The following is a 25,882-nucleotide window of genomic DNA, read 5'->3' as shown; positions in this document are numbered from 1 at the left end:
GGATTTACAAACCCCTCCTAGGGTTTTAGTATGTTTCAAAATACCCTCCCGATTTTCATTCCCACACTCTCCCACCCCTTGATGAATGGGATCCCATGCACCTTGGATAGAGGGAAATTCGGTCCTTACTATTTATATTTTAAAGAAGACCTTTACCAAAAAGAAATAAAGAAAAGAAGAGCACCATTTTTCTTTTCGTGAAAAAAAGAAGATCACCGGTAGTGTAGGAAAGAAGTAGAGCAAGTGACAAGCAGAATTTCCTTTTAACATTTATTTCATCGGACCAGACTCCAAACTTCGACCGGACCGACAAGAAGCAATTATCGTCGGTGTTTCTCGGTTCGTACTGTTTTTTTTAAAAAAATTAATTTTCTCATTCATATTGGGCGGTTTTAACTCAAATTGCGGAGCCGGTCTTGAAGAAGCAGAAGAAAGAAAGAGGAAAAACCAGAGCCGATGGTGCCCGAACGACCAATAGACGAAAAAGGAGAGGAAGAAGAAGAAGACGACGCGGAGGAGGCACTACCCTATAATCCTTCCGCCCCTTCTTCCGAGGTACTAAGAAACAGCAATTCAAAGGTTCTAATCACCCAAAGAAAAGCTATTCAAAGGCTCCTCTGCTTGCCCTGAAACCCACTTCCTCTTGTTTTCAGAGAAAACCCTATCTCACATCTCATTTCTTGCCACTCATTTATGCCGCAATATTCTCCCATATCAGCTCAGATCAGCTACTCCATGAGGTCATGAACTCAGTAGACACATTTCCACTTTGCAGTCTCTCTGAATCTATTGGCGGCAGTCGCTACCTCATCTTATTGTAATCAGACTTTATCATTTATCCCCTGATTTTTCATTATTTTCTGTTGTAGTTCTTCTTGTTATCCAATGTAGCAGCGCTTCTAATCATCCTTTCTTGAACGCAACCAACAAGAACTACGCCACTTTAGTATGCTTTGATGATAACTTTGTATATTACTTGGGAAATCACTTTGCCTGTTCTATTTATGACCTTACATTTTGATGATAGGCATTCATCATAATTTAAGTCCATAGAAGTTCGGATTGTAATTTTGTGATTCTATTTTGCAGTTATTTGACATCTCAACGACAGTTGATCCTGGCTATATAATCTCTTTGATACGAAAACTTCTTCCCAACGTTGTGAGGGATAACACTTGCTCTAATGTAGTAAATGATCACAGTGGTTCCATTGTATCGGAAACCGCTAGTTTGGAAGAATGTGCAGCCGACCTCCCTCGAGCTGGGGCCGCAAATGTCACAGACAATGAAGTTGAGGTCATGGACACCCTGGATGGTCATCACGGTCTAATTGAAAGAGAGGATTCCTTTCATGGTTCTGAATATCCCAGTGCAACAGCAGGAAATGCGACCTGGGAAGAGTACGGCTGCATTTTGTGGGACCTCTCTGCAAGTAGGACACATGCAGAGTTTATGGTACCCAAACCTTGTTTCTTTCCATTTACCTACTCATAACTCTCCCTTCCTGGTCATTTTTGTTTTTGTGCTTGTGATTTACATATCAGATGGATAGAACGACTTGATATTTTGGGTGGGGGGGAGCTTTTGAGTACGAATTTTTATCACAGTATGAACTTTAGTATTTTCTCTGACTATCACTAGTTGGGTGCAGGTGGAAAATCTTATCCTTGAAGTACTTTTGGCAACTCTTACTGTTTCTGAATCTGCTAGGGTTAAGGTAAGTCATATAACTATATCTTTTAGCCACTCCCTGTAAGTAGCAGTGTCTACTATGTCTTTTGGAACTTTTGAAAACTGTAACACTTATGCATTTCTTTTGCAGGAGATTAGCCTTGGAATCCTCGCGAATTTGGCTTGTCATGAAGTTCCACAAGCACATATAGTCTCTACAAAAGGATTGCTTGAGATAGTTTTTGATCAGTTGTTTATAGATGACATTCCATGCCTTTCTGAAACTTTCCGGTAATAAGAAGTAAAAGGACTCACGATGTGATATCTGCGTCAGCTTCTTGATGTTGGAACCCTGTAGTGATTGTTCTTTCCCATCGAAGATATTTATTTGGTATAAGCCTTATATTTGGATTTTTGAGTTCGCACTACCTTCCCACTTTCACTGCCATGATTGTGGCTTTGGTGCATTATACCCTAATCATCATACCATGTATGAGTTCTGATATATAATCTAAAACTCTTTGCCTTCGTTCTTAAAAAATCTCTAGATCTCATGACATATGACTAGTGCATGATGTTTTTGCCAGCTATTGGTTTCTATATAGTGGAGAATTGCAAAACTAACTATTTAGTCTGATTAGCCTCACCAATCAAGATGGGTGGTTTGTAGTTTGTACGAGGGCTTTGACTTCCATATCATTAGAAAATATACATGCCCAAACTTTGTGATGAAATTGGAAGAAGCACAATACTCACAGCCAGCAATGCGTACTGGCAGTGGTAATCTCCTGGAATCATATTTAAAGACCATTGACTTCTTTGTGCACTAGTCTTGTTCCCTCTTGCGTTACTAATAGAATATTATTTCAAAAAAAAAAAAAAAAAAGAAGCAAAAAGGAACATAAGTCTTTATGGTGTTGAACTTAGAGTTTGACAACATGCTGTTCCCTATGATATATTGATATAGCAACATTATGCCTTATAATTTATGTTGTAGCTCTATTATAGATAGATGTCTTGTGGATTGTAAGATGCGTCCTATCGGTCATTTGGTATAATGTACTATATGCAGAACAGGGGCAGCCTCTATTTTTGTTTTTCCTCCTCTTTCTTCATATGCATGATCATTAGCCTTCATTATGACCTAATCCCGACATATACCACAGCCTACTAATGTTAGACGTTTTTTCTATTTTATGTTTAGTCATGTTATATTTCTCATTTAAGCTTATGTACAGCTGTTAAGTAGTGTTCTTCAAACTTGTTGACAATATCATGTATTTCCTTGTTCAAATTAAACAGCTCTTTTTAATTGAGTATTATGACACAGGTTGTTGACTTGGGGTCTACAACGTAGTGGATCTGCTACTTGGACTGAAACATTGCAACCTGAACCTGTTCTTGGCCGTATACTATGGATTACAGAAAATACGTTAAATACTCAGCTACTGGAAAAGGTTATGACTACATTATTTGCATTACTATGTCTTTTGTTGCATGTTGATACAGTAACTCCTTTAAACATTACTAAAATTCCCTAATTATACTTGGTTGGGTGCGATACAATGGCCTTTTTTTAGGGGGTGGGGGCTGGGGGGAAGTTAAAGATTTTATGGAGAAAATCAAAGATGTAATGGTACAATCCTCCAAGAGTGGAACCATCTCTCAGACCACAACAAAGCAAGAAGCACAACAAAAACATGTACACAACCTCATGACAAAGCTGTTGCCAATACAGATTTGGAGGCCATTGTATTCTTGTTGCTAAGACATCTTCCATCTCATTAGTCATTACTGGACCTGGGCTTTCATTGACATTACTCATTAACCATTAACATTAGCCAAATCTCCCTCTGTGAGTACATGGTTGAGACGTCTAGTGAGCTAAACACTCCAATCCTACTTTAAATGGGAGAAACTCTGCCCTATTAGAGTCTTCTTGCCCAATAGGGCTTGAATGCGCTCCATTAACTGAAAATGTCCCATAGTATGAATGTGCCATTGATTCCTGGTGGGCCTCGATTTCCCAACAGGCTACTATCAAAGTCTACTGTGGATATGCCTTTCACTATTCAGTGGGGTGATGCCAAATAAATCATCCCCTGATACTGATCTTATTTCTGACCATCTGAATGTTTGAGAATCGATCCTGGACTATTCCCGTTTGTGTTTTTCCAATAAGCACCATAGTTTGTTGCAATAAGAATGCACCTCGACAGAAATTTGTCCTTCGTGCAAGGTGGGCAAAGTGTCAATGCCATATCAGCTCCTTAACATCCTTAAGAAAGACCCATGTCCTCTGAAACACTGGTAGGAAGTGGTGCTAGATTTTCCTAGTGAAAGAGAAGTGAAGAGATGAGTGGTTCATTGAGTCACTTTTCTCTCTGTCCACAAGACATATGAGAAATGAGCATCAACAAAACTACATTTCTTCCAGTATGTGTCTGTCTGGCAACGTTTTCTTTTCTTTTTTTTTTTGGGGGGGGGGGGTTAAAAACAACAGATTTGTGTTTGGGAAACTGGTTCGTTTATCTATTTAAAAATAAATAAATAAAAACAAACCCGGTAAAAAAATACTTATGTTCATGGGGGGGAAAAACAGATTTAAATCTGTTTTTCTTGTTTAAAAACAAAAATGAAAGGAAGCCCTGACATTCAAGATTCTCTCATCTTTCTGTTCTCTCCCTTCCGCCATCTCCTTCTTCTCTCCATCTCCGCCAATATTCACAAGATCGCAACTAGAAAAGGAAAAACCTTGCAATTGGAGGTGGGGACTGGGATCAAGAGAGAGAGGTCGTGATCTGTTGTTATCGTAAACACGGAGAAGTAGATGAACCTGATCATGGAGCTTAAATTTACTGCCAAGAGCTTGCAATGCCAAACCCGTAAGTGCAAGAAAGATGAGAAGGCCGAGAAGCTCAAGGTCAAGAAGGCAATCGCAGGGTAGCATGGAGAAAAGGGGTTGCGTGTTCCAGCAGTGGTGTGCAGTGAGAGATGGGTTCCAAGAAGGGATTGGAGGGGTTTTGTGGAGAAGAACGGCGGTTGTTTGGCGATGGATGTGCAGGGGTGTGGCGGTGGTTTGGTCGATTTATGTTCAGGGGTGCGGCTGGGTTCAAGGCTTGCAGCGGGGTTGTATGGGCAGGGGTGAAGTGGTGTAATGAGCAGGCAGGGGTGAAGGAGAGATAACAGAATACAGATGTGCCTAACAACTACTGAAATGATGGACTGCATTCTCCATTCATAATACATCACCACAAAACCATTAACCCACTAACCTGTTATCTGTTGTCTCAATAATAGTTTTATAAATGTTCTTAAATAGTAAATTTCTTCTCATTGTTATTCTTATGCTAATATTAGCCTTTCAACTGGAACAGAGTGTGGAGTTATTGTTGTCCATGTTGGAAGGTCAAAAAGTGGCTCAAATTCTTCTTCCATTTTTGATGAACTTGGGTTTGCCTAGTCTTCTGGTTAATCTGTTAACAACTGAGATGGACATTTTGATCGGGGAAAGAATGCCTGAGAGGTAAATTTAACATCTCTATACTCTTCCTCTTGCAGACTTCCTAATTCTTATTGTTCTAGTCCTTAGAAAGTTACAAAAGCTTATCGCAAGAGATTCATAACCTTCTTGTCTGCCATTTACTGTTGAAACTGTTTATACTGTTTCTCTTGTGAAGGTTGGAGAAACTAGGCAGGTTTGATATTCATACTTCTGAAAAAATATCATCTGTAGTGGTTCCACTCCGGATGCAGGGGTAAGGCTGCGTACATATGCCCCTCCTTAGACCCTGCAGTAGTGGGAGCCTCGTGCACTGGGTAGGATGTGCTCGCCATGTGTGACATAAGGCTTGGCTTTACTCCCAAGAGGCCCCTTGTGCGGAGCAATAGTAAACTTGCATAGAGCATAAATTATACAGAAATAAAGGCGTAAAGTTTTTGGTTATAAGATATGATTTTAATTGAGGATGAAGCTGCACAAACATATAGTTAAACAACAAGATCCCAGGACCACAGCGAGACACTACATGATAGGATTTGGCCCCTAGTGTATACACCATCTAGTCACCCTAGACTGCGGTATATCGGCCAGACTAATGCCAGTTGGGCTGTCAATGGATTGGATTTTGATCTGGATCTGTTCCGATAGGGATCTCGTCTGATGCTGACCATTTGGGATCAGATTCAATCTGATTAGGAGTGATCTGATCAGTAATCGAATAAAATTCAGTAATGCCTTGGTCCTACCTGTTTATGATCTGACCCAATTAAAATCGTAAATACAGGTATGTAGTAACTTTACAGTTTACATACATTACTAGGGGTGCAGGTTGTACTGAATTCGGGCTCAACTTTGAACCAAAATGAGCGAGGCCTGGCTCAGGCTCAATTTGGTTTAAAATTAATCCCAACCCCAGCTTATTGAATATCTGATGATCCATCAGATTATCAGATCAAATTGGATCAATAAACTTCTTGGATATGGATCAGATCACCTTTGATGAAACTTCGCTCCCCCACCTGTTGACAGCCTCCTGTACTTCTCAGCTGTTTGCTGCTGCCAACGTTTTCTTGTTTCTTGGCAGGTTGACATGTTGAAACTGTAATTCCTCAAGAGTGTAATGGGTGTGGGCTTTTTTCCCAAACGTTTCTCTCGCCCTTGTGTTGTGGGTTCTCTGTTTCTTTTTGTCTTTTCGGTTTACGTTCCTAAAGTTGGCTCTTGCCGGCTCTCCTCTGAACTCTTATCAGTGGGCGGCACTAAGGATTAGTTTGCTAAATCAAGAGTGGCATGAAGTTTTACTCCATAGAGGCATTGTATAGATTGTAGAGTTTCCATCTTGTTTCAAATTGGATTGCATCTGAAGAATCAAATAATTTTGAGTAGTAGGTGGATTCGGCCATCTCAAAGTTATTGAACCATTTGTGATCAAATATATTCCTTCCTCCACATTTGTTTCAGTGATCTTGCAAAGAATGAAATGTCTGGATTCTTGGCCTAGCTATGAAAATTTAACTGCAATTATGAATTCAACTTCAGCCGAACTTGATAAAATGTAAATCATTCTATCAGATGGCAAAAAATATGTTTTAGGTGATTCAATGGTTTCATAGAGGTTCTTACTACATTTTTCATTTTACTTTTTCAATGTTTTTTATGCAGGTTCTGTTCAGATATTGTTTACTGATCATGTGTCACTTACACAAGAATCCACACGAATGATTGGTAGACAACTTTTGTCATTGAGTTTTTGTCTCTGTTTTCTATTTTAGGTTCCCTGTTCTTGATTTGATCCTGCGTGCAATTGAGGCTCTTTCTGTTAATGATGATTATTCACAATCAATCTCTTCAAACAATGAACTTCTCAGACTAGTTTATGGCCTGGTCAAACTTCCTGACAAAGTTGAGGTATTCCTTATCACCTTATGCCAAATAGTATGTCGTACTGACATTTATCTTTTTATTGTATAAGCTATGAAGAAAACTCGGAATTTGAACTTAGGATGTTAGAAGAACTGCTTAATGTTATACTCCCATGGCAACAATTTGAGATGCCTAGGGCATGTAGTGCAGAATAAAATCTCCTGGATTATAAATTTATAAAGGATTGCATGCAATTTGACACTGCCTTCAAATTGGCAATGAGCTCAAAGCAATATAGTGAAGCATTAACCTATGAGTATGTTTCACAGAACATTTATTTTCTGCAGGTAGCCAGCTCTTGTGTTAGTTCTGTGGTCCTGATTTCAAATATACTGTCTGATGCACCAGGTCTAGCTTTGGCTATGTCTCAAGGTAAATGTACTAGGTTGAAAAATCTTTGGCCAGTTATTTTATCCTTGCCACATAGGAATAATGCATTTGGTCCATCCAGACCTGCCTTTCTTACAGGGTCTTCTTGAAAACTTTCCCCTTGTTTCGGATGATTTGGAAACACGGAGTGCACTCTGGAGTGTGCTGGCAAGGTTATTGGCTGAAGTTAAAGAAGATGATATGAGCCCATCAAATCTGCACAATTATGTTGCGATTCTTGTAAAGAATTCTGATTTTATTGAAGAAGACCTCTTTGATCACCAGGTAGAAGATTCCAGTGAAGATTTTAAGAGCTCAAGCACTTCTGGCAGGAAATCTACTCTCAGGACTGCTGTATCCTTTCTCTTTCAGTTGTAGTAAAGTAGAAAATACCAATAATAATCCCATCAAAATTGGAAGAATTTCAATCTTCCAAGAAATATATTAATTCAACTTTCAGAATGACCGTAACAATGTACATAGAGGTGTTGGGACTTGGGACTTAGCATAATTTCTGTTCCTAAAGATGGTCGTGACCATCCAATTTATGGACTTTAGTCCTTTCTAATCACTTTTCCTATGGGAGTAGTCGGTACTACTACATTTGTTTAGCATCCCTGGGTTATTTCGTTAACGGCCCCAGATTTTTGTGGTGCTGTTCATCAAATGATGGATTCTCTCAACACCCCCCCCCCCCCAAAAAAAATATATATATATATATTGTGGTAGATCCTCTTTCTTGTGACATAATTTGATTAGGCAAGTAAGATATGTTTTTAAGTTGAAAAATTGTCTGGAAGTTCTTTGTTTCCTTGTTAGAAGTCATCATGACTCGTGATGTCCTTGGTTTCCTCAAGTCACTACAGCTTAACCATCTGGTGGGAATTTTGAATCGGTGGACTGCTGCAGCAAGTGATTTCGCAAGGGAGGATCATCTGGATCAAGGAAAAGTTGACAGACTGCTGCATTTGTGTAATAAACACGCTAAATGACATGGTATTTTCTGCTTTGTCCTTGTATCTTCATTTGTACTAGAACCAGTTTCCTGTGTAATGCCATCAATCTATTTTTTTCTCCTGCACCTAATGCTTCTACGGTCCCCTATTTTTTCTTCTTTACAAACTAAAATTAGAGGAGTTGCTCCAGGAATCTTGTTTTTGGCATCGAAGTTTTTGTTCTATCATTTAGTTTGCGGGGCAATTTTTAAGGTGTTTGTTGCAAGGTTTAAAGTATCAGTATTGGGTATCATCTCAGAATGGTGATTTTAAGAGATGTATTATATCAGAAAGATGCAAACTGAATGGTAGAACAAAAGCTTCATCGTATCAAAGAGATGCAAGATTTGCTAGATATGTATGGAAATGGTTAAGAAACATATGAAAAGGCTTAGGATATATGAAAAATACAATTTTGAAGTATAAAACTAAACTAGGGCTGCAACAGGTTGGGTTGGGTCGGGCTTTTTACAACCCCAACGCAACCCTGAATCATCATAGCTTAGCCCAGGCCCCCCTGAGACCCTGGCTTCTGTTTCACCATCCAACCCTGACCTAAGAAAAACGATATTTCAGAAGACTCCCTGAAAAAGAGTACAAGTGCAAATAGATACCAACTAATTAAAAGAACAAATATTAAACCGAAAGGCTTTTGAATAGATGTTCCAGTATTTTGAATCAAAGATAATATTTCAAGCAGTGGCATTAAAAAATGTTCTCCCAAGAGTACAAGTGCAACAGATACCAACTAATTAAAAGAATAAAAATTGAACCGAAAGGCTTTTGAATAGATATCCCAGTAATTTGAATCAAAGATAATATTTCAAGCAGTCGCATTCCAAAATGCTCTCCCAGGTTGGTGTCTTGCCAAAGGTCCATGGCAACCAATAAGCTGCATAGAGACATTACAAGACAAGTTTGTAACTATCCTTCAATTCACTGGGTACAATAATTCTCATTGGCCAACACAATATTTCCACCTATCAAAATGGGGATAAATCACCAACAACCATAACTCATAAGATTCAACATTAGATAAGAAACTATGGGGCTCATATGCAGAAGACCTATCTTTTTTTTTTGGGTGGAGAACAGACCTTCTTAAAGAGATCAAATTAAGAGGGAGAAAAGGGGAGATTCAAATACCTGCTCCTTTGTTGGTGCTCTTCACTCCTCTATAATAAAACACTACAAATAAGTATTATGTAAAAGGATCGAGTTTTCCTCCACAACGGTGAATGGGATCTCATTTCACCGAGGGGCGGGAGAGAGCAGGAAAGGGTATCGGGAGGGTATTTTGGAACATACCAAAATCCTAGGAAGGGTTTGTGAACCCTACAATGGTGGGTGAACCGTCCTCAATGGGTGGAAGAAAACTCTGTCCTATGTAAAATATGTCATGTAATAAAAGGATTTTTTTGGGAAATGTATCAAAAGGGTATTTAAGAACGCTAAGACCAGCGCATTCAATTGATTATATATATTGGATGAAGTTTCTTAATTAATATCAAGAGAGAGAGAGAAACAAGAGTTCGGTTCCTCTGCACGTACCAACAGGTGAACGTACATGTGAGAGCCAACCACCTGTCCTATTTTCACCCTCCTATTTTCGCCATTTACAAGGGGAGGAGGGGTTTTTATGGAAACAAAATTAAAATGTGATTGGCTCTAAGATGTATGTTCACCTGTTGGTACGTGCAGATGATCCATTCTCGAGAAACAAACCCTTACATGGTTAAAGTGGCCGAGAACAGATTAGGAAAATTTTTCTTTAGTTTCCGAAATTTAATTTATATTTGCTCAAATATTCAGATAGAACAAATTTGTTTCTAGTTCCTTTAATAATTCAAACTTTCACTTCTCTTTCTCTTAGTTTTTAAAATACAAGTTACCCCTTAATGACACATTTTTTATATTTGGCCACTTTACCTTTAAATCTACCTCCTAAGTATACATTAATCTAACTACGTATTATTAATACTGATACTATATTATACATTTCGTTTTAATGTTTACATGGTCATCCTTCTCCAACAATGTAATATTCGATGCATGCCAAGCAGACTGACCTATTTCATAGTACATTTTCTATCTTAATATCTACTTAACTTAAATTTCTTTTCTTTTTTTTTAATTCAACCTGAACTCCCCTGGATACTAAATCTGTTTTCCTTATTGACAGTGGCTCATTTACATTTGATTTCAAGAGTTCTATGGAGCGTGACATTGTACTGGATGCTACTCCTTGGTGGTTTGATAAGTAACCCCTTCACATTTTACCAGTTTCATCTAGTGATAACAAGCACTCCTTGTCCAGTGAGGGGTGGTGAAGGAGGTGAGAGTGAAAGGGGTTAGAAGGTTCAGGTGCATATGCTATGGAACTGGATGTCTTTCACTGATTTTCAGTGGAGCTATTGTCAAAATCTAAGGATCCTGTTGCCATGACCGAGAGGATGAAGGCTTTGGTCTGCGAAATGACTACAGAGATGAATCCCATATGACTATTACATGAGAAATTGTGAGGATGCTGTTATGACCTCAATGGTAAAGGGACTCTACGTACAATCTACTAATCAAGTAACTTCTACCTTTTGTCATTTCTTTATTTGCAATTTCTGTCTAATCTGTATTATATGTTTTCTTTGCGGTGTCAAACCAGCTTCTTAACTTGAATCATCACGCTTTACTCTGATAGTGTAGGGAGGCCACAAGAGTCGGAGATACATGGGTTACTTCAAGGGTTGCAAGAAGCAAAGTGTTATGAACAGTAAATCTCTGTATTTCACTGTGTCTTTGCATTATACAAGAGAGGGCCTATATATAGGTCATAAGTACATATAAGAAATATAAATGTGGTAGATGGAATAGTGTGTGTACAGGTGGAACAGTGCATACAAATTCAATTCTGTAACATTAACACCCCCCTCAAACTCAAGGTGGATCGGAGAAACCCAACTTGAGTTTGGATACCAAGAAATGAAAACGCTCGGAAGGATGTGTTTCGGTAAACAGATCTGCAAGTTGGTGTGCAGAGGGAACAAAGGGAAGAGCGAGTGTGCCATGGAATAATGATGTCGAACAAAATGACAATCGATCTCAATGAGCTTGGCACGCTCATGAAAGACATCATTGTGGGCAATTTGAGCAACACTCTTATTGTCGCAGTAGAGATGAGTTGGAGTAGGGAGGGAGACATCCATATCTTGTAGTAAGCATCAAGCCAGATAATTTCAAAAGTGGCATCAGCAAGAGCATAGTACTCGGCTTCAGTACTAGAACGAGCAATAACTCTTTGTTTCTTACTACGCCAAGAGATAAGAGAATTGCCAAGAAAGAAACAATAACCTATGGTGGAACGACGGTTAGTAACATCTCCGGCCCAGTCAGCATCAGAGTAGGCTCTCAAATCAAGAGAAGAGCTTGAAGAATATACTAAACCACGAACTAGAGTGCCCTTGAGGTACCGGAGAATGTGAAGAACTGCAGCAAAATAAGTGGAGCGTGGAGCAAAAATAAACTGACTAACAATGTGGATAGCATAGGCAATATTAGGGTGAGTGATGGTCAAATAGGCAAGACTACCGGCAAGCTATCGATAGAGGGTAGCATCAGATAGAGGTTCACCATCAGTGGCACATAACTTGATATTAAGTTCTATAGGCGTGTCAGCAGTTTTGTTATCAGTCAGCCTTGCACGAGACAGTAAGATGGAAGCATACTTTGCTTGAGATAAAAAATAACCACCAGTAGTAGAAGAAACTTCAAGACCAAGAAAGTATCGTAAAGATCCAAGATCTTTCATCTCAAAATGTTGATTGAGGAAGACTTTTAAAGATTGTATTCCTGTGATGTCATCCCCTGTAATGAGCATATCATCCACATAAAGAAGTAAAAGTACAGTTCCAGAGGTAGTCCAGCGAACAAAAAGGGCATTGTCATACGGGCTCGGTGAAAAACCAAACTTAGAGATAGTAGAGGTGAACTTAGTAAACCATGCACGGGGAGACTGTTTGAGCCCATATATGGCACGACGTAAATGACACACCTTGTGAGGTGGATGAGAATATAGTGGAGATGGTTTCATGAAAACATCTTCTTGGAGATCACCATTCAAGAAAGCATTTTTAACTTCCATCTAAAGGAGAGACCATTTGTGAACAGTTGCCACAGCGATCAAGGTACGTATGGAGGTCAATCGAGCAACAGGAGTAAATGTCTCTTCATAGTCAAGACCAGATTCTGATCCTTTGGCAACCAAACACGCCTTGTATTGCTCAATTGAACCATCAAACCGTGTCTTTACCTTGTACACTCATTTACAGCCTACTATAGTTTTATCAGGAGGAAGATCAACCAGATCCCACGTATGAGCCTTGTGGAGAGCATCAAGCTCCTCTGTCATTGCTTTCTACCAAAGAGGATCAATGGGGGCCTCACGAAAGGAGGTTGGTTCATGTAAAGAAACAAGTGCAAACAAATAACAATGAAAATCTTGAAGACGAATAGACTGTTCTCTTACCCGGACACGATATCGACGAGAGGGGCCAACAAAGGAATCCACAGAGAGGTCTACCATTGGACAGGACAGCAGTAGTTGATAATGGTGTTACTGATGGAGTGGGAAGTGGAATGTCAAGGAGGGAGTCGGAAGCAGGTGGAAAGCTGATAGGAAGGTTAGAAGTTGAAGGATTTGGAGGAGCGGAGTTAGATGGGGGCGAAGGAGGAAAAAGATCGGGAATAAGGTCAGGTAAGAAGCCAGAAAGCATGGAAGGATCAGAGGTAAGCGAAGAAATGTTAGAGAAGAGTGTGTTTTCTCGAAAGACAACATGATGAGATAAGCGGAGACAATGGGCAATTGAATCATAGCACTGGTAGCCCTTATGTTCGATGCTGTAACCGAGAAAACAACATTGGGCAGATCAAGGAGAGAGTTTATTGCATTCTTTGTCAAGCAGAAGAACGAAACAGTAAACCCAAAAACACGGAGAACTGAATAATCAGGAGGGATGTCATGTAAGCGCTCATAAGGAGAAATGTGGTGAGTTACCAGAGATGGAGTGCGGTTGATAGTGACTACAGCAGTGAGAGCGGCTTCCCCCCAGAAGGATGATGGTAGTTTGACAGAGAAATGAAAAACACAAATAGTGTCTAAGATGTGACGGTGTTTATGTTCAGCGACACCATTTTTAATGAAGTGTATTTGGGCATGAAAGATGACTAGGAGTACCATTTTGTTGAAGAAATGAATAGAATGATTTTGAAGTGTATTCCCCAGCCGAGTTAGAGTGAAAAACTTTAATATGTTTCGAAAATTGGGTGAAAGTCACATGGGCAAATTTTGTATAGATGGACAAAAGCTCAAAGCGAAATTGAAATAGATAAATCCATGTAAAATGAGAGTAATCATCAATGAAAATGACAAAATACCTTGATCTGCCTTTAGTAGGAGTAGAAGCAGGGCCCCAAACATCAGAATGAATTAAATCAAATGGAGAAGATGAAACCAAAGTACTTTTATTAAAAGGTAGAGCATATTCTTTTGCAAGAGTACAGTCATGACAATCAAAATCATCCATCAAAATAGAACCTAACTTCCCATTGGATGCCAAAGACCGTAGACGAGAAACTGATGCATGGCCTAGTCTAGAATGCCACAAGGAAAGGGATGATTGGGCGGAAGCAATAAGTTTCTTGGGAAGGTGAAGGGTGGATAGTTCAAATAAACGACCAAATTTACGACCTGTCCCCATGGTTTGACCTGTCCGTGGATCCTACACAACACAACCAGAACGAGAAAATAAGAGCTCATAACCAAGATCACATAATTGACGGACAGAGAGTAAATTAAGAGATAAATGAGGTACAAGATAGACATAAAAAATAGATAAATGGGGTGTGGAAACTTGTCCAGTGTGACTAATGTGCAGAGAGGACCCATTGGTAGTGTGAATTGTGGGTAAAGCAAGAGAACAAGATTTGGAACAAAATCTGGAGGAGTTAGGAGTCATATGGTTGTAAATCCCAAAATCAAACCAAGAGGATTTATCTGACGTGATAGAGAGAGCAATGACAGAGGAGGTTGTATCAGACTGAGAGAGGACTTGGTTGAGCATTGCCTGAACGTCTACGGTAGAGTAGCTAGCAGGTGGTGAAGAAGAAGATTCAGCTTCAGGTGTAACAGTAGCGGCGGTACGATAAGGTCTATTAGAAGGCCGAGTGGTGCCTTTGAGAGCAGGACAAAAAGATTTAACATGTCCAGTACGGTGGCAGTAGAAATATGTAGACGTTGCATTCTTCTGCTGGCGAGAACGACATTCAAAAATGTGATGTCCCAAACATTTACAGTAATGACATTCCAAACGAGAGGAATCAATAGGTAGTGGACGAATGGAGACCAGGAGAACAACATCAGTCGGGCCAGGATCAGAGAGAGCCATGCGAGTCTCAACAGCAATAAGTTCAGAAAGAGCTTGATCAACTGTAGGCAAAGGTTGTCAAGAAAGAAAAGAGGCTCATGTATTCTCAAAACCCTCATTAAGTGCCATGAGAAATTGAATCAAGCAAGTGGACTCATGGTGAGTGCGATAAATCACAATATCAGTAGAACACTTGAGGTGAGGTCCAATAAGTGCAAGTTGATCCCAGAGTGCTGACATAGCAAAGTGGAAATCAGAAATGGACTGACCTTTCTTGAGTTTCAAACCATGAAGTTTAAGCAGCAGTTGATATTGACAAGAGAGATCCAAAGGAATATACCGGTGGGCCAGAAATTCCCAAACTTCCTTCGTTGTGGTATACTTGCCAAGAAGAACACCAATTGACAGAGGTATTGGTGATCCAAGAGATAATCTTGTGATTATTGCTATCCCATTTGTCCAAACATTTCTCAAATGCATCTGTATGTTTAGTGGATTGCTTTGTTGGAACAACCTTGTCTCCGGTGATATAACGCCAAAGAGTACGCCCTTTAAGAAAGCTAGTTATAGCTTGAGCCCAAGGAACATAGTTAACGGTCCCTTCCAAAATGAGGCGGATGGGTTGAGTGACATCGGTAGTAGCCATTGGAACTAGGGTGGCTAGATGGTAAGACTTGGAGTGTGGGGGTGATGAGTAATCGTGTAGGAGCTAGGTGGTGGGTGGGGTTAGGTTTGACAAATGTGGATGGATGAGTAAGATATTAATTGAGAAGAGGACGAATGGATGGAATAAAATAAGATTGTTTGAATTATAAGAGAGTGATGATTGAAAATATAGGGAATGATGTCAGATGTGAGTAATGGTTGGAATAAAGTATGGAATGTATCAGGGAGGGTTTGAAGTAAAATGGGAAAGATGACAAAGGTGGGTGGAAAATAAATGATGGTGGGATGGGTTTCGGTTTAGTAGAGAAGGGAGAGGACGATGAAGGTTGGGTGCACGAACAAGGATCAGATAGGAGGTGGAAGCGCAGGCAGGGAAGGGCTGGCAGCGGCGGGACTTAGAGCTTGGTGCAGCGGAATTGGGACTAGTCGCAACTTAAGCCTTTGACAAATAAGCAGTGGTGTTGCGCCTTCAGAGAAACGGAGTCGTAGATGCTTGATGCTTGTAATGGCGAGATGCGTACACTACAGAAGGTGAGCAAAGCAGGTTTGAAGCTAAACTTAGAAAAGATAGATCTTGTGCTGGTATGTGGGGATCGCAAAATCAGAGAAAACGATAGGATACGACCAGAACCAGAGAAGATAGAGCTTAAGGCTTCTAAGAATGGGATAGAGAAAGACGACTATGGTGGAGAACTTAGAGCTCTGATACCATGTTATGAACTGTAAATTTCTGTATTTCAGTGTGTCTTAACATTGTACAAGAGAGGACCTATATATAAGTCATTAGTACATATAAGAAATATAAATGTAGTAGATGGAATAGTGTGTGTACAGGTGGAACAGTGCATACAAATTCAATTCTGTAACATTAACACAAAGAAGCATGGATGGGCAAAGATAGAGGTTTGGATGGACTCTCAAGAAATTGTAATATGGCTAATGCAAGAAAGTTGTGAAAGATGGTTGTGAGAGTTATTTTCTCTGTTATATGATACTTATGAACTGGTGAAATCTTTCTCTAGTGTATATATTTTAAGGAAAAAGGCTAGGTATGCTACCACCCTATGTGTCTATCTCTCTCTTCCTCCTTTTGAGGGGTAAAGTAGTCATTTTAAATTAGGAAAAAGAGAGAGAAAGACACCTAATCAAGTGCATCAAAAGATGGCCACCGGCCATAAGTCACTGTCCCGCCAAGGAACACACATCACAGCAGCACTCCGATCCGTGCTCCACGATCTCCGGAGCCCACCAATCAACGTAACCAACCTCAGGAGTCTCGTACTCCGTGCCACTCTGCTCGAATGTACCTGCATCAACTAAAAATATGTTTCCTCGAGGAGTGAGCCCTAACTGAGCCCAATGAGTGGCTAAGCCACACAAGCATACACAATAATAATAATGAATGGGGTTGACTACAAACCATATATGATGGACGAACACCAAGGTGTCCCATACCACCAAGGTAGACCGTACATCACATACAATTTACAATCATGCTACATGAATGAATGATGATGTATAGTTTTATTGTTATCCACCTAACACACAACTAAGTCAGGTATAGTACTATAGCAACACCTTAGGTAGCATCCCCGACATCGGTATCATAAATGGATGGTATATTGGCGATGACAAACCCGAGTTGCGCTGGAAGCCTCGTAGTATCGGTCTCCACCAAGAGATATACAGAAACCCCCAAGTCAAATCCCGTCTTGGCATTCGGCCCAAAATATGGTCGGTGCCCAAACTTCTCGGGAGGTATACCCGAATAACGGTCGAAACCCACGGATTTGACCGACACCTAACCCCCTATCGGTAAGGGTCATAGTACTGGGTAAACATTTATCCTAGCCAACATTCACCTATTGTATGAGTGAGGTACGCATGTGCATAGGCCAGAGGCCGAGTCCATAGATACCAAAATATGGTCGACCGGCTATCCTCTCGCCCCTCTAGCCCATACGTACGTATACAAGTACGAGATGTGAATACCGAAGGCAGTCGGTCGGTCACCATCCCGTTTTCACCTAATGCAATGGACAACTCTAATGAAATTTCAAGTACGACAATCTCAAGCCCAGTACCCACCGACACTTGGATCCCGCTTCCGAAGCCCTAGATCTACATGCCATGAGTGAGTCCATATTATGGAATCCCCAGGTCCAGCACCAACCGGCACCCGAGTCCCATAACTAAATCCAATACCATTCGCACCATAGTGCAATAAAATAAATAATATCGCAAGACAAGAATGTAAAGTCCTATCAACATCTAAACATTTATATCGTCCTATATCTTACCGATAATTATATATTATAGCACACATGCATGAATGGCATTCACAAGACACGACACACAAACATTCCATAAATTAAGACGTTTTGCTTAACTCACTCACCTTGATTCTCAGTCAATCGTCAGTACGGAGTTCTTTAAATCGGCGTTCGATGCCATGTACACTATCCCACATACTAATACGCCCCCGAGCCGGGTCAGTCAACCTAAAGAGGGTGTACATTGTGGGGAGAGATTAGTGTCTTAGGGCTAGAAGAGTTGGGCCCCATAAGTTATCAAACAAGGCTGAAATAGGGGACCGGCACATATAGCAAGGCTATATCATGTGCCTGTCCCTCTCGGACTTCCCACCGGCAGATAGGTTCTCAGGGACTGGCACTTACATGTGCCTGTCCATGTGTCTGTCCCTCTCAGGGACTGGCAGATCTAGTTTATGAGGGACTGACACTTACATGTGCCTGTCCCTCTCGGACTTCCCACCGACAGATCTAGTTTCTCAGGGACAGGTACTTTCATGTGCCAGTTTTGCTATTCATGCCATTCTGAGAATGGTTTTACCTTGGGGTAAAATGGGGTATTCTTAGGGGTTTTTAGAGGTCTCTTTGGCCACAAAAACAACTCAATCAAGGTGCCATAGCACACCCCCAACATGGGTTTGTAAACCCAATGATCGATTGATTGGGTTTTCCTCCATTAAAATACACATGGAAAGGGAACTCATAGGTTTGGGTATTGGGGTTTGGAAGTGTCTTCAATCAATGTTATTTAACACCCCTCAAACCACACATCTATGGTCTTCCATGAGGGTTGGTGAAACCCAAAAATGGAGGTGAATCCCCAACTTAGGGTTCATAAATAGAGAAGGGTGAATGGGTTTAAGGTAGGGTTAGGTGCTTCATAGTTAAGCATCAAGGATTTGCCATTAATGGCTCTTCTAATAAGGTAGGTGAAGCATTGATAGCTCATAATTTCAAACCCTAGGTCTATAAATTAGGAAGTGAGAGAGAGAGAGAGAGAGAGAGAGAGAGAGGGAATGCTCACCAATGTAGGAGAGCAAGCTTGGGTTCCACCTCTCTCCTTTCTTCTTCTTCTTTCTTTTTCTTCTTCTTCCTTCTTCTTCTTCTTCTTTTTCTTCTTTTTCTTCTTCTTCCTTCTTCTTCTTCTTCTTTTTCTTCTTATTCTTTCTTTCCTTCTCTCCTTTCCTCCCCACGATTTAGGTTTTCTATTGTGAGGTGAATAGTAGATTGACCCCTATTTACCTCACTTTAGTCTTAAGTCATGCTTGGTTGTCTTAGGTCTTTACGTCCATTTTAAGTTATTGGGCCCATTATACTACTAGGCCCATAATATGATTAGAAGGAACATAAGGTCCTAAGCCCATTCTAGTATTTATACTCATGAGTTATTAAGATATTAACTTACTCCCAATCATCTGTAAGTGGGAACGGGTACACCGGGCGAGGGCCGGGCGGATCCTCTAAAAAAGGAAATTCTAGGAATGCACCCTCGAAGACAAACTTTCCCCTATCTCTGTCGATGTACCTATTCTCGACGACTTCTCCCGAGTCACGGTCAACAATCTTATGGGATGGCTTGAGTATCATGGCCCATAGTTCACGAGCGTACTCTGCTCCCGGTTCTACATAAAAGATTTAAACCAGACCGATGGTCAGACCGGGTTTTAAACCAGGTTTTCGGCACGGATTTAACAGAAATAGGTATCGATTCGTAGGTCACGACCCTGAACATCGCATCAACACGTCTAATAAGACATAAGGTCACTTTTTAGAGAATCTAAGACCCAAAAAAGTATAGAAATGCCCCCAAATAACCCCAAACGACCCACTTGGTCTGGTTTGTACCAAAAATGAACATGTGTCGAAATAGATATCGATTCGAAGGTCATGACCCTCAACATCGTATCCACATGTCAAATAAGAGATAAGGACACTTTTTAGAAAATACCAAACCCCAAAAAGTATAGAAATGTCCCCAAATAACCCCAAACGACCCACCTAGTCTGGTTTATGTTGGCCAAACAACGGTCCAGGGATCAAACCATGGTTCCCTAGGGAGACCAAGATATTTATCTTTAGGGTTTTGCACGCCCTGGGTTAGCCCATGGTGTCCCATGGGTGCCCCATGTTAATTTTAGGGTTTCCCATGGTCGCCCATGGGAACCCTGGTGCATCCCTATTAGGGTTTCTCCTTCCCTATTGCATTCCATAAAATTAATTATCACAATAGGGACGGAGAAATTCGTCTCTAGTCCATCACATGGCAAGAGGGATCCATCCCATACTCGAATGCGCAGCGGAAATTAATCGAATCGAGTTTCTTTCGCATCCCATAAATATTAATAATCAATGAACAGAAGGAATTAATAAAGAACTGCTAACCTGGTGAGCCTCAAGTGTTGCTCCTCCAATAGACAGTGGTTCTTCCTCCAATGAGCGCTCCAAGCAAACAGATCTAAACCTCCAATGGTGCTACCAAGGTTCTACATGCCAATCCCAGATGCCCTCAAACTCCTCAGCACAGATCTAGGGTTTCACAAACCCTAACTCTCAAACACAAGTGAGCGTAGCAAGAAGAAGAAGAGAGATCACAAGAGGGAGAGAGAGAAACCAAAAATGTAGGAGAGAGAGTGTCTGCTCCAAAAATGTGGAGAGCTTCTCTCTTCTATGTTTTATGGTCCCCTATTTATAATAATAGGGTTTAATTAAATCCTAGATAGATTTAATAGAGCCCTAGTGAGAGTCTGTCTCTCTCTCTCTCAGTCTGGCAGTTCTGTTTAAACTCAAAGTGCTACACAGGTGAAGAAGCAGAATCTAATAGGGAAAGTATTAATTAGATTCTTTATTTAATTATTAATGGATAATTACAATTAGCACCAAATCCATTAATTAAATAAAGAGCCAATTAAATTAGCAAATTCCAAATAACTCCCTATATGATAACAATTTATCATATACAACCCCCCCCACTAATCAACACCATCATTATGGAATCTAGGGCATGTACACATGTACTGCCAAACCCCAATCCATAGTACATGTCCATATAAGAGCGTCTGTGCATCCGATCGGGTCCTGCAAAACTCGATAAAACACTTTATTTGAAATAACTATAAATAATGTATCATTTTATGTAAAATAAATTTTGCAAAACCATTTCCAAAACGGTACTGGATCCAGATTCTGATCCGACCATGCACAGACAGTCTCTATCTTGGTGTTCCCCAATCGGGCAGTGGTGACCGTGTTGGATAACTCCTTCACTCACAAAGTGTTCACGCATTCCTAGAACATCGACTTTGACTCGCTTGAGTCTCAGTCATTGATGAACCAAAGAATGCGATCACACTTTGCAGGACAGGGTTCCCTCAGTGCACGGTGTCGATGACACATATCTATCCCTTCCTGCATCCGGCAGAATACATGAGGGAATTGACAAAGTAGATTCTTCGCCAATGCACACATCAAACATGTGAGCACTTGCATTCGTACCCTGACATCACATGTCTAGGCATACCCAATGCGACGACCATATGATTAGGGTGCCCAGCCCAAACCCTAGTCGTGACTACCATTTTAAGTATAACTTACGGACACATAATGCTCAAAAGTTTATATCGCATGTGACAATATTAAACTAAAATGTATAAATGTTCAATACAAAGGTGAACCGGGCTGAACCGGACTGAACCGGGTTTCATGGACACACACTTGTCCAACAGTTTATACCGAAAATGAACATATGTCCAAATAGGTATCGATTCGAAGGTCACAACCCTCAACATCGCATCCACACGTCTAATAAGAGATAAGGATACTTTTTACACAATACAAATCCCAAAAATGTACAGAAATGCCCCCAAATAACCCCAAACGACCCACCCAGTCTGGTTTAAACCGAAAATGAACATATGTCAAAATAGGTATCTATTCGAAGGTCACGACCCTCAAAATCGCATCCAAACATCTAATAAGGGATAAGGACAATTTTTAGAAAATCCCATGCCCAAAAGAATTCAGAAATTTCCCCAAATAATTCCAAACGACCCACCCTGTCTGGTTTAAATCGAAAATGAACATATGTCAAAATAGGTATCGATTCGAAGGTCACGACCCTCAACATCGCATCAACACGTCTAATAAGACATAAGGACACTTTTTACAAAATACAAAACCCAAAAAAGTACAGAAATGCCCCCAAATAACCCCAAACGACTCACTCGATCTGGTTTAAACTGAAAACGCACATTTATGGAAAAAGGTATCGATTCGAAGGTCACGATGCTCAACATCGCATCAACACATCTAATAAGAGATAAGGACACTTTTTAGAAAATCCCAAGCCCATAAAAGTAAAGAAATGCCCCCACATAACCCCGAACGACCCACCCGGTCTGGTTTAAACCGAAAATGAACATGTCAAAATAGGTATCGATTTGAAGGTCACGACGCTCAACATCACATCCACATGTCTAATTAGAGATAAGGACACTTTTTAGAGAACCCCATACCCAAAAAAGTACAGAAATGCCCCCAAATAACCCCAATGACCCACCCGTTCTGGTTTAAACTGAAAAGGAACATATGCCAAAATAGGTATCGATTCAAAGGTCACGACCCTCAACATCGCATCCACACGTCTAATAAGAGATTAGGACACTTTTTATAAAATACCAAACCCTAAAAAGTATAGAAATGTCCCCAAATGACCCACTCGGTCGGGTTTAAATCGAAAATGAACATATGTCGAAATAGGTATCGATTTGAAGGTCACGACCCTCTCAACATCGAATCCTCACGTGTAATAAGATATAAGGACCCTTTTTTACAAAATACAAAACCCAAAAAAGTACAGAAATGCCCCCTATTAACCCCAAATGACACACCCGGTCTGGTTTAAACTAAAAATGAACATATGTTGAAATAGGTATCGATTCGAAGGTCACGACCCTCAACATTGCATCCACACGGCTAATAAGAGATAAGGATACTTTTTAGAAAATACAAAACCCAAAAAAGTACAGAAATGCCCCCCAAATAACCCCGAACGACTCACCCGGTCTGGTTTAAACCGAAAATGAACATATCCCAAAATAGGTATCGATTCGAAGGTCACGACCCTCAACATCGAATCCACACGTCTAATAAGAGATAAGTACACTTATAGAAAATATGAAACCCAAAAAAGTACAGAAATGCCCCTAAATAACCCTAAACGACTCACCCGGTCTGGATTAAACCGAAATAGGACATGTGTCGAAATAGATATCGATTCGAAGGTCACGACCGCAACATCGTTTCGACACGTCAAATAAGAGATAAGGACACCTTTTAGAGAATCCAAAACACAAAAAAGTACATAAATGCCCCCAAATAACCCAAAACGACCACCTGGTCTAGTTCAAACCGAAAATGAACATATGTCGAAATAGGTATTGATTCGAAGGTCACGACCCTCAACATTGCATCCACACGTCTAATAAGAGATAAGGACACTTTTTAGAAAATACAAAACCCAAAAAAGTACTGAAATACCCCCAAATAACCCCAAACGACCCACCCGGTCTGGTTTAAACCAAAAATGAACATTTGTGGGAATAGGTATCGATCCGAAGGTCACGACGCTCAACATCGCATCCACACGTCTAATAAGAGATAAGGACAATTTTTAGAAAATCCCGAACCTAAAAAAGTACAGAAATGCCCCTACATAACCCTAAACGACCTACCCGGTCTGGTTTAAACAAAAAATGAACATATGTCGAAATAGGTACGATTCGAAGGTCACGACGCTCAACATCGCATCCACACGTCAAATAAGAGATAAGGACACGTTTTAGAGAATTCCAAACCCAAAAAAGTACAGAAATACATCCAAATTACCCCCAACGACCCACCCGTTCTAGTTTAAACCGAAAAGGAACATATGCCAAAATAGGTATCGATTCGAGGGTCACGACCCTCAACATCGCATCCACACGTCTAATAAAAGATAAGGACACTTTTTAGAAAATACCAAACCCTAAAAAGTGCATAAATGTCCCCAAATAACCCCAAACGACCCACCCGATCTGGTTTAAACCGAAAATGAACATATGTCTAAATGGGTATTGATTCGAAGGTCATGACCCTCAACATCGCATCCACACGTCTAATAAGAGATAAGGACACTTTTTAGAAAATATCAAACCCAAAAAAGTACAGAAATGCCCCCAAATAACCCCCAATGACTCACCCGGTCTCGTTTAAATCGAAAATGAACATATGTCAAAAAAGGTATCGATTCGAAGGTCACGACCCTGAACATCGCATCAACACGTCTAATAAGAGATAAGTACACTTTTTAGAGAATTCCAAACCCAAAAAAGTTTTGAAATGCCCCCAAATGACCCACCTGGTCTTGTTTATACCGAAAATGAACATGTGTCAAAATAGATATCGAGTGGAAGGTCATGACCCTTAACATCGCATCCACACCTCTAATAAGAGGTAAGGACACTTTTTAGAAAATACCAATCCCCAAAAACTACAGAAATGTCCCCAAATAACCCCAAACGACCCACCCAGTCAAATTTATACAAAAAATGAACATATGTCGAAATAGGTATCGATTCGAAGGTCACGACCCTCAACATCACGTCCACACGTCTAATAGGAGTTAAGGACACTTTTTAGAAAATATCAAACCCTAAAAAGTACAAAAATGTCCCCAAATAACCCCAAACGACCCACCCAATCTGGTTTAGACCGAAAATGAACATATGTCGAAATAGATATCGATTTGAAGGTCACGACCCTCAACATCGCATCCAGACGTCTAATTGAAGATAAGGACACTTTTTACAAAATACAAAACCCAAAAAAGTATAAAAATGCCCCCAAATAACCCCAAACGACCCACCCGGTCTGGTTTAAATTGGAAATGAACATATGCCGAAATAGGTATCGAACCGAAGGTCACGACCCTCAACATCGCATCCACACTTCTTATAAGACATAAGGACACTTTTTAGAAAATATAAAACCCAAAAAAGTACAAAAATGCCCCCAAATAACCCCAAATGACCCACCCGGTCTAGTTTAAATCGAAAATGAACATATGCCGAAATAGGCATCGAGTCGAAGGTCACGACCCTCAACATCGCATCCACACGTCTAACAAGAGATAAGGACACTTTTTACAAAATATAAAACCCAAAAAAGTATAGAAATGCCCCCAAATAACCCCAAATGACCCAACCGGTCTGGTTTAAACCGAAAATGAACATATGCCAAAATAGGTATATATTCGAAGGTCATGACCCTCAACATCTCATTGTAGACATTGAATTTTGGTCACCCTCCCTGGCGATGATGACACATGGAATGCCAACGAACTTTGTCTCAGACACGCAAAAATAAAAGAGAGAATGTGTAGACTTGGCCCATGGAAAAGTCCATTGGTGCCAAGTCCATAAGAGGGTGACACATGGCATCTAAGGGGAATAAAAGAAAAAAAAAGAAATAAAAGAGGGAGAAGGGCAAAGTGGGAAAATAAAAAAGAGACATGTCAATCTTGGTTTGAAAAAGGGTAAAAGAGAAAAATAAAAAGGGAAATGGGGTTAAATGGTCAAACCTTAAAAGTAAGAGGGTAAAATAGAAAAGCTTTTTAAGAGGATAAAATAGAAAAAGTAAAAATAAAGGTGAAGGTAGAATTGGAAAAATGAATTAAACTTTTAAAACCCTAAAAGGGGGGAGGGTTAAAAAGAGAAACTATAAAAATCTAACAAACCCTATCTAAAGGTGAGGGGGGCAGAATTGGAAAAATAAATTAAATATTTTAAAACCCTAAAAGAGGGGAGGGTGAGATGGATAAAAAAGGAAAAAATGATTAAAAAAAGGGAGCCGTCATTCTCTATGAGGATAGAAGAGAGGAGAGAATTTTTCCAGAAAAGGAGCAAAATGAGGAAAGGAAAAAAAGACAGGGAGAGAGTGAGGGAGAAAAGAGAAAGGCAGAGAGAGCAAAGGAGTTTAGAGGGTGAAGGAAGGAGG

At 40.2% G+C, this 25,882-nt stretch overlaps 1 protein-coding gene and 1 pseudogene across 1 annotated transcript; one reads left to right on the top strand and one right to left on the bottom strand.

Annotated features, from left to right (window-relative positions):
* The first annotated feature begins 388 nt into the window (after positions 1–388).
* LOC122654569 lies at positions 389–8,535 on the top strand. The gene is made up of 10 exons (XM_043848712.1): positions 389–555; positions 1,090–1,455; positions 1,652–1,717; positions 1,823–1,962; positions 3,002–3,128; positions 5,049–5,197; positions 6,943–7,078; positions 7,381–7,465; positions 7,545–7,816; positions 8,329–8,535. Exons 1-10 carry the CDS (start codon positions 457–459, stop codon positions 8,452–8,454), a joined length of 1,566 nt encoding a protein of 521 aa, XP_043704647.1. The 5' UTR covers positions 389–456; the 3' UTR covers positions 8,455–8,535.
* A 2,747-nt stretch (positions 8,536–11,282) lies between these two features.
* Positions 11,283–12,691, bottom strand: LOC122655058 (annotated as a pseudogene).
* Positions 12,692–25,882: the final 13,191 nt, after the last annotated feature.

This window comes from Telopea speciosissima, chromosome 3 (genome assembly GCF_018873765.1).
Source record: "Telopea speciosissima isolate NSW1024214 ecotype Mountain lineage chromosome 3, Tspe_v1, whole genome shotgun sequence".
NCBI classification, from domain to species: Eukaryota; Viridiplantae; Streptophyta; class Magnoliopsida; order Proteales; family Proteaceae; genus Telopea; species Telopea speciosissima.
The sequence above is the reverse complement of the archived record's forward strand: the minus strand, read 5'-3'. Positions and strand labels throughout refer to the sequence as shown.

What these genes read in the sequence shown, in the direction of transcription:
- LOC122654569 (XM_043848712.1), top strand. Translation starts at nt 457, where the DNA reads ATGGTGCCCGAACGACCAATAGACGAAAAAGGAGAGGAAGAAGAAGAA. An exon ending in CTTCCGCCCCTTCTTCCGAG is followed by an intron (nt 556 to 1,089) that starts GTACTAAGAAAC and finishes TCTATTTTGCAG; the next exon opens with TTATTTGACATCTCAACGAC. An exon ending in AATCTACTCTCAGGACTGCT is followed by an intron (nt 7,817 to 8,328) that starts GTATCCTTTCTC and finishes AAGTCACTACAG; the next exon opens with CTTAACCATCTGGTGGGAAT.